Consider the following 9,288-nt stretch of genomic DNA (forward strand, 5'->3'; position numbering starts at 1 on the left):
CCCCGCCAGCCGCTTCTACCGCCTCGGGTCCTGTCTAGGAGGTAGGAGCCGGTTCCCCGCTGCCCCTTTCCCTCCCTCGCTGCGCCGCGGGCTGTGCCCCCACCCCGGCCCCGCCACGAGGGTGTCCGGTCCCTGACGGGGTGCCCCTCTGCTTTGCCAGGACCTCCGGTGGCGGCCGGCGCGGCGGCACTGTCGGCTTCAAGTCACCGGTGAGTCCCCGCCCGGGCTGGGGGGGAGGCGGGCCTTGCTTGGTGGCTTCCCCCGGGAGCGGCCTCGGCGGCGGAGGGACCGGCGGCGGGTGGTGCACCCCGGCGAGTGGTGCCCCCCGGCAGCCACTCGCACCTTTACGGGAGCTCGCCCTGGCTCAGCAGGGAGGATTTTTCCTGAAGTTGCTCGTTGCCTGAGGAGCTGCCGGCCCAGCTGTTTGACGCTGCGATGTCGTGGGTGCTTCTCTTAAAAGCCAAACTGTGATTTTTAGTTTTTGTTTTCACTTTATGCTGTAAATTTACCAAGTCCTGTAGAACATGATATGGACCAGGCTAACCTTACAGAATCTGAAGAGCTTCCCCCACCTCCCTGCCCAAGAGATACTTTTTTCTTTTTTCTCCATCTCCTACACACAGAATATTTTCTGATTAGTGCCCTCCAGCACTGTAGCATCTTATCCAGGGCTGAGTTAGTGTATAAATGTCTTCTGTGCTCCACAGGTCCCATCTCCGAGGTCCTGCCAACCTAATGGAGCCAATTCAGAAGCCCTGAAGTATGAAATCGAAGAGCTGAAACAGAAAGACCTTGCTCTAGACCAGGAAATTGCACAATTATTGTCAGAGTATGTCATTGGCAAGCTCAGTGTTCACTGTCATGCATCAATTATTTTGGTTTTAAAACAAAATGTGGTCCAGGAATTAGAGCTAAAAGCTGACCTCTTATGATGCCGTTTTTATTGTGGCGTTATATGGGGTTGATTACTGTTGTTTTGAGTTATGGGACCTGTTTCAAGAGGGAATTCTTTCTGGTTTATTTGGTGAAGCAAAACAAGTTTTACTAGTAGCTTGCATAAGAGGATTTTAACTTTATCACAGATGTTGCTGAGGTAATTACATGCAAACTGGGAACGAATAATTTTTACCATCATACCACAACATGTCATGCTACCAGAAGAGCTTGTTTATGTGAGAATTAAAATTGAGATTATTACTTGTATGACCTGCCAAATTTAGCCCCAGATAAAACTGTTTCCTTTTTTGTTCCATCTTGATCAAGTGTTCACTTGTGTGAGGTGAGTGGGTTAAACCTTTGTGCTCAAGAAGCAGAGGTATTCTCCAGGCAAGCAGGTGGCCTGTAGAACACTTTGGCATGACGGGTGCCACATACAGGGTAGTGCAACTGTTTTATTGTGGTTTCTTGTGACATGCTGTGGCAGCTGCTTATTTGCAACTGTTTTGAGATAAAATTGCTGCTTGATTTTTTAAAAGACAGGGAATCTCAGTGGTTATTCATTGCAAAGGAGTGATATTTTCTAAGATAATGTCTAGTGCATAGAATGGAAATGGTAGAACAACAAAGGCTGTTCCAAAAGCTTTTTTGTTTTATCCTCTAGGATAAACAGACTGATTTTTTTTTCCCCTAGCTACAGGTTAGAGATACATATAAATTGAATTCACTACAGCCTATTCCTGCTTCTGCTTGATTCTGAGAATTCAGGTGAATTGGGGTTATTTTTATAAGTATTGATGTGGCAAAAAAACCTCAAAATGAGGATCTGCTCATTTGTAGCTTTCATATTTATGACTTGCAGCAACTGTACCTGCTGCCTTAGATTCTGCTTCTGATGTGCCAAGCTTGGGTACCTCAGATATCCTTGCTGTGCTTGGTCAGTAGTGGCAGCACTCGCTCTGCAGCAGCAGCATCAATCCCTCTGTGTCATCTCTGACCTTTCTGGCTTTATTGTTGCAGAGGCTACAGCCTGGAGGAATTGGAGAAGCACATCTCTCTGCTCCATGAGTATAATGACATTAAAGATGCTGGACAGATGCTGCTGGGCAAGCTGGGTAAGGAAGGGGAAAGCTGTTGAAGGACTTCTTAGTCAACATTTTCATATAGATGGAGGGAGGGAAGCCACTATGCCATGAAGGCAGAGCTTGTTTTAAAAATTCTTCAGTTTTACATTTATATTACCCAGTCACTTGTGCAAGCACAAATGCTTCTGTCGTTATTTTCTTGGGATGTTTTTAGAACTGAACATATGAAATAATTGTTATTACTCATATTTTAGTCTGTGTTATGGATTACCAAAATTTGGGAAGTCTTAATAATTTTTGTCAGTTTGGTTCTTCATATGCTTAAAAAAATAAGTGTTGAGACAAGCAGAGAGCCTAGCTGTAAAACCTGAGATTGGTTTCTTAGCTATGGGAGGTTTTATGGGATAGTTAGGGCTACTGGGAGGAAAACACAAATTTTCTGACTGATCTGAATTTTGTTTCACAAAAGCAATGGTATTTCTTTCTTTTCTAGCTGTTATCCGAGGGGTTACTACAAAGCAGCTTTACCCTGAATACGATCTGGAGCTGAGTGACTAATATTGAACCTAAAGATTGCCACGTCCTGCAAAAATGACTGTTACTGGGCCACTGTGTTTTGGTGTCATATCAGTTTAGAGCTGACATAATGTAGCCTCAAGTATGTATGTAGAACGGCAACAGAGTACGGGTTAGCAGCCTTATTTCTGAGAAGCTTTGGAACTTGAAAGTTGTTGAATCTGTCAGCTGTTTCTTCCTTGTGGAAAAGGGATGTAGGACTTTGGATAATTTCATTTACTATCTGATCAACAGTATTTTAATTTTTTTATCAGAAAGGCTGTAATTCAGGTTGGTGTTAAGACTCTTTCCATGGAGCCTTTGCTTCTCTACCACATCTGGGGCTATTTGGATACTGAATGGATAGAGGAGGGAGGGCGTACAAATGTGCAATGTAATAGCTGCTATGAAAGAAAAGGAAAAATCCCTCAGAAGTAGGGAGGGAAGAAGGCTGAAGTTGTTGTGGTTTGGGGGCTTTGTTTTATAATCAAATCTGGATAAGTCTGCATGTTCTGCATTTTTGTACTTAACTGCTCTGGTATCTAGAGGTTTTGTATAATTTCTGTAGTAAATGGCAAAATGTGAAGTTTTGTTGAACTGTTCCGTCTGAATAAAGTGGATACCCCCATTTCTCAGTAATTCACTTGAAGAGCCTATAAACATCACATGAACCTGGGAACAAATTCTTAAACTTTATTGAGACAACTCTAACATCTATTATTCAGATGTTTTCTGAGGACTCTTAATGGAGACCATGTGGCAGTGCTACCCAGGGATGGGTAGGTGCAGAATTACCCTTACTCTTCTAAATGCAGAGTCACTGTGAAAGTGAGTGGTGTCCTAAACACAAAATTATGTTGAGTGCATGAGCGTTTCAATGTCAGGTGTTAGGATTGAGGGTGACTGCACAGACTAAATTTGGCTGCTTTGGGCAGTTCTAAGTGATAGAGTGCTCTGCTGACTGCAGACCCATTGTCCCTTTTTCACTCAAGCTTGGTGTCCTTCTGCACATTTTTACTTCTAAGACCTTCTCGCCAGTAAGTTTGCCCTGGTCTCCAGTCAGGCCCAGGCTGTGGTCTGTTCGTTATTTCCAAATTTGATTTGAATCTGTCTTCATAGTGCTTAGAAACCAGAAAACAGTCACAAGGCTGCTGCTGAGAACAGATCATTTTTTCTGTGCTCTTCGTTCTGGACTTGGCACGGAAGCATCACTAATAAGTATCTTGTTTTGCCACAAAAGCTGTGGGGAGGGGTCTAGAGCAGGGGCACAGACAAAGCCTGTGTATGCAGTGATTCATTCCAGTGAGTCTCTGCTGATGTGCAGCTGTGCTTCTTGGGAGGGATTTTGCTGTGGCCATGTAAGAATGGACTCAGGGGTATGCTTACAGGTGTATCCTTCCCACCATAAATTACTCGTGCCAAGTGTGGGAAGCTCCTGCATTTTGTAGTTGTAAGGGGAGGAGAAAAGTCATAAGGCAGCTAGAACTGGGCAATGCTAACTTTATTCTCAAAACCCGTGTTGCTGTTTTGGCTGGTGTTTTCTGTGTGGAAGAACTAGTTGAGCCTGGAGTGTTCTAGCCAAAACGTTAGTCTGGCAGCGGCTTGTACAGCTGGAAATGGTTTTTGCAATGGGAAGTATGGACAGAAATTCCTTCAGTTTGTGTTAGGTGTAAGCTAGGGGGGGTGAAGTATACTCCATTACCAAAGTTACTGAAGGTTATTTAAGGACTGAGAAATCTGTGTTTTCTTCCCCTCCTTGTAGGAGCAGAAGGATTAAAACTTGCAGCTGTAGCTGTGGGAGTGTTGTGGCTGGCTCCAGAGCTCATGCTCCTGCAGGGATGGGTCTGCTCTTCAGTTAGCACAAGACAGTTGTCCGTGGGAAGGGCCCCGACCCCACTCCCTTGTCCACGGAGGATGAACACCCACAGAACCAACCAGCTGAGATAAGAGCAACTGCCCTTGGGGAGTCCCTGTGGCTGGCACGGTGACGTGCCACGTGGTGGCAGCTCCGCTCTGCTGCTGCTGCTGCTGCTCTCTGCAGAGCAGGGAATCCCAGAGCAACTAACAGATGCCAGGGTCTAAGTTAATGACTCCTGGGGTGCTTCAGGACAGGACAGCACTCTTTAGGTTCTTCGTCACAGCCCCTCTTACTGCTCCTCCCAGAGTTAACTTCTTGTACCTTAATGGGTATTGTCTGGAGGACGATATGCTGGCCTTTGTCCAAATCCAGAAGAGGAACAGAACAAATCTACTGCTTTCTATAAATCAATCTCCAAACTTGCTAAGTGTATAGCTGCAAAAATACTGAGTGCAATAATGGTGTTAACTTCACATTTTTAATTTAAATTTAGAAAGTGTATTTCTGCGAAGTCAGACCCAGCTGTAACGAGCTAACAGAGAATAAATGGTAGGACAGAGCTTACGGAGTTTCACTGAAGGGCAGTACATGCTGTCTGCATGAAGCTGCTGCAGAGCAGGATAGCACACACCCCTGAACACCCTTGGCTGATCAGGAATACAAAAAGAAAACATTTTAAAAAAGCAGCATGCTCTTTTTTCAATGAGTTAGTGTACTTGTGGATGAGTACTGAGCCAAGAATCAGCCTCTTTCCCCTTTAGGTCACTTTCAGTTTTATTTCTTATGTATCTTACACATCAAGTGGCTATTACAAGCCACTTTCCTCATCACACACGCCTACTCTGGATATAACCATTTCCTTGCATTGCTTTGTGCAAGCTGTGTTTCCTCCTGCACGTCCCTCTTTTAGTCTGACTTTGAGCTCTTACACGTCTGAAAGCAGGGCTAATGGAATGAAAATACTCCAAGACAACAGGGGACAATAAAATCCATATAGTAGATAAGCTATGCTGCCAGTTGCAAGGAACAAACAAATCTGTGCAATCAAGGGAATACAGCTCTCTAAGATGCTGTCTATTTCCTGCTGCTAAACAATTTGGGGATGGGTTTTTATATCCCTTAGCAACCTAATGTTCCCAAAGTCAACAGGAATTTTGGCACAGCTAACTCCTGTTAATGAGCTGTTTGCAATGCTTTAAAAAAAAATTATACAGCCTGTCACTGAAAAAAATGCTTCTCTGATTACAGCCATCTCAAGGAAAGGGTAGAAGTGAACCGCAATTAACCTCTTTCCTTCTGCTGTCCATCATGTTGTCAGCATGTAGCTGCGTTATTGTGCTACAGAGATTGCTTGTGCACGTTCCCTCCGTGGCACACACTCAGCTGTCTGCAGCCTGGGCCATCTCCACATCCATCTTATGAAGAGGACTTTTATCCTGATGGCCTAGCGTTTTCTCTATCTCTGTTTTCACTTTAAGCTGACAGTCCCAAATTGCATTCTGTATATTCTTCAGGTTCCACTGGGTTCTCAGGAGAGCATCATCCAGTGTGAAAACACCATCCCGTATTCTTCGCACTTGCGTGCACACGGCAGATGATTTCAGCTCCAGACCAATCTCATGAACTATTTTTCGGAGGTACTGCTGAGTCTCATGCAAGCACTGGATTTCTAGGAGGACAGAGAGATTCCTTCAGAAGCAGCAAACAAACTCAGACCTTGTCTGTAAATCCAGACACCGCTCACAGTTACCGGAAAGAACTGGCTTGGTAAAAGAGAGTATTTAAGATACAGCACGGTTGGATTATGACTTTCCAGAATACTGCAGGGTGTCTTAGCCCCTCCCAAAATGAATGTTTTACAGAACAAACTCATAGATACAGGAGAATAATATAGAAATTAAGGTATTTCAAAATGGGTAAGAAAAGGTACCTTTTTAGTAAAATAGTTTGTGAGGAGACTGGCTGCAGGAAAGCAAACCACACCTTAAAACCCCCCCCGTAACACTGAACTGCATTACACTGAAACACTGGGATAAGGAAAAATTTTGCCCTGTATGTATTCACCATGCAAATTTTCTTGCTTCAGTCTAAGATCTGGAACTAGCAAGGAATAACCTGTGAGCTAGGTGTGCAGCTGGCTTAATTTATAAAGCAGCTTCAGTATTGTGAGGTTCCAGGTCTTGCCCTACCAAAAAATCTTTCAACCACACTAAACAGTTCATCTAACAAGGAGGTGCTTTTGTGACTCTGGAAACTATAAAACATTAAATTTGTGGAAATTACCAGTTATGTGTTGATACAAAGTTCTAGCAACTCCTTTTGCATTAAATCACAAATAAGAAACTGCAGTTTACTGACTGACTTGCTGTAATACGTACTTAGACTTCCCCAGTACATTTTGTACCAGTCCTACCTAGCTGGAATTCTGGAAGTGTGAACTGGAGGCATCGGATTGCTATGATGATTGGAGGGCTTTTTCCCATGGGGCGGATCAACCCTTTGACAGCCAGCTCATATGCCTCTTGTGTTTTCATGTCAATGTTAGAATGCCTGGAAAAAGAAGAAAGGAAGCAGACACTCTCTTCAATGGGATTCAGAATATCTCCACCCCCAGTAAAGCAGAGCCGCAATTTTTCTTCTTAAAACTGCCTGTGTGTTGAGTCTTTGCATATATTTTAATGCTGTATGTGTACTGTCAGTAGTGTAGCACAGTTTGGGATGGAGGTACTTGGTCATGTCTACAAGATATTTTTGTAGGTCCTAGTGTAGCTAATAGGTCCTAAAATAGCTGGAGATTTCAGGATACAGGGATGCTTAACTGCAACCTCTCACCAGAGCACAGCGCACTCTGAGTAACTTCTCTCTGTTCCTGTCTAGCACAACCTTTAAAGACTTTGATTATGGCTAACAAAATCATCTCATTTGTTTTAAAGACCAACAAATGGCAGTTGGACCAGGTCAGCTGCATTTCCCCACTGGATACGTACATCAGCAGGGCCTTATGATTTGTTCCTTGAATGACAGCGAGAATCCGTTCCAGCTTCTCCCTTGTGATATGATCTGCAAACATTAAGGCAGAAACAAAGTCTCAATTATCCACCCAGAAACTGGAAAGAGACAGCAGTCTGAAATGTGCCATCAGGGTATTACCGTCCCTTTGGCAGGCAGTCACATCAAAATGGGCCGATGAGAACCACTGAGGTGGCTTTAGCAGAGTCACTTCTCCTGGCTGTACTGTGGTAATGCACTGAGCAGCACAGCACCGGGGTACAAAGGGAAGAATTATTTTGCTTAACTGATTTCAAGATGCTGGCTCCAGTTTCTCTTACTGGCTGTTTGAAGAGTTTCATTCAGTTAAAGTTTCTAACCACTATCTCTTAAATATGATTTACAGAGAGATCTGCGACCCACCCAATCCTATAGCAAGCACTGTGATCAGGACTCATACTGGCTTTGTCTACACTGTGGTTGTATTTAGAACAGGCGGACTATGACGTCAGGGTTGCACATGGGCTGTGTAAAAATAACAACTAGAAAGCACTTAAGATGGACCTTTTATCGCTGTGCAGTTTACCCCGTTAAATACTTTACAGTTAGCATGTTGTTTGGTGTTCTGGTTTGGGGTTTTGTTTTTAAAAATACATCAGTCCAGTTTCTTACCAAATGTTGTCTTTTCTACTAGCTTCCCTGTGTCCGAGAAGTCATCAGTGGCTTTACCAAACAGCCCACCAACAGTGTAAACCTTGAAGAAGAGCAAAGAGTGCAATTTATCAAAGAAATACTCCAAGCAATAGAGTAGCAACATTGTGCCATGCAGCTGCCAGGCAGTGCAGGCTATGACAAAGTTGCACAAAAAGACAGCAGCGTCCTCAGCTCATACAGCCATGTGAAATTCCGGACCCTGGAAAGCTCTCAAAAGCATTGGTGGGTTTGAGACTCAGGAGCAGAACCACCGTCACCCAGCCAGTCTGGGTCACTGGGGCAGGGAACAGGCGTGAGGTTGAGCTCGGATGCTGCGAGGCCGTTCAGAGCCAAGCCCTACCTTGGTCAGGTGGCAGTTGTACAGATCAGTGAGCAGCTTGTTCCCATGGCCTATGCCAAGCACTGAAACACAGAAGAGGGGGAACGCGTTATTCAACCGCACAGAAAGTTACGGATGTGCATTTACACAGCGTTGCGCACTCACGTTGCCTTTCTTCCCCCTGGACAGGGCCATACCTCCTCAGAGGTCATGTCTGTGCAATTAGACCCCCAAATTACTGCCTGTCATTAAAACTACGATAAGGCTGGAACTAGGGCTCTTGGATTTCCCTAGAGCTTTCCTCCTGGGGACTCCGGGGCAAAACCTTGGCAATGCTGGCCACAGGGCAGCCGATTCAAGTGGCGGGGTGGAGATGGGGGTTACGTGAGCAGTTGCTGGTGGTGTCACCGGCAGGAGCCTGATGCCTCGCAGTGCCGGGGTGCAGGGTCGCTCCCGTCTCCCGGCCTTGCCAGTGTCTTGCCGGATCGGTCCTTCTGCGTTTTAACATTTATACTCCCAGCTGGGTTGTGAGACCCGGGGGCTCCTGCTGGGTCACGGCGGAGCGTTCACCGCTTCTTCCCCACGCGGAAACCCAGCGCCTCGCAGCCGGCGGGACGCGGCACCGTTCCGGGACGAGACCCACCGAAGACTCCCGAGGCCTTCACGTCCAGCCGGTGACCTGCTCCGATCTTCAGCTCCCTGAACCGCGGGCCTCGGACTGCAACGGAGACGGTGTCGGGGCCGGTAGCAGCCTCCGCCCCCCCCCCGCTTCTCTTGCAGAGCTGAACGCGGCGCCGGGGCGCGCCCCGCGGCAGCACGTCCGGTTCCTACCG

The 9,288-nt window shown here is 45.7% G+C and overlaps 3 protein-coding genes across 4 annotated transcripts in view; 2 read left to right on the forward strand and 1 right to left on the reverse strand.

Moving 5' to 3' along the window:
* SWI5 (SWI5 homologous recombination repair protein) lies at positions 1–3,215 on the forward strand (the record flags this gene model as incomplete). Its single annotated transcript, XM_026860677.1, has 5 exons — positions 1–41; positions 161–209; positions 708–829; positions 1,957–2,051; positions 2,515–3,215. Coding segments are annotated over 5 exons (372 nt in total), but the record flags the coding sequence as incomplete, so codon positions are not given.
* Positions 3,216–4,734: 1,519 nt separating this feature from the next.
* TRUB2 (TruB pseudouridine synthase family member 2) lies at positions 4,735–8,534 on the reverse strand. Of its 2 annotated transcripts, XM_026860258.1 has the most exons (4): positions 8,477–8,534; positions 7,422–7,494; positions 6,848–6,984; positions 4,736–6,103 (listed from the first exon to the last, which is right to left on the reverse strand). In XM_026860258.1, coding segments are annotated over exons 2-4 (429 nt in total). In that variant the 5' UTR covers positions 7,424–7,494; positions 8,477–8,534; the 3' UTR covers positions 4,736–5,813. The 2 variants fall into 2 exon arrangements, with proteins under 2 accessions (XP_026716060.1, XP_026716059.1); XM_026860259.1 differs by lacking the exons at positions 7,422–7,494; positions 8,477–8,534 and having other exon boundaries at positions 4,735–6,103; positions 6,848–7,414.
* The window catches only part of COQ4 (coenzyme Q4), a 7,039-nt gene continuing 5,996 nt past the window's right edge, over positions 8,246–9,288 (forward strand). Inside the window, exons 1-2 of the mRNA XM_026860679.1 lie at positions 8,246–8,358; positions 8,976–9,199. Coding sequence (XP_026716480.1) covers positions 8,246–8,358; positions 8,976–9,199 — 337 coding nt within the window. The remainder of the gene's footprint in view (positions 8,359–8,975; positions 9,200–9,288) is intronic.

Source organism: Athene cunicularia (genome assembly GCF_003259725.1).
Source record: "Athene cunicularia isolate RWA chromosome 17 unlocalized genomic scaffold, athCun1 chr17_part1, whole genome shotgun sequence".
NCBI lineage: Eukaryota > Metazoa > Chordata > Aves > Strigiformes > Strigidae > Athene > Athene cunicularia.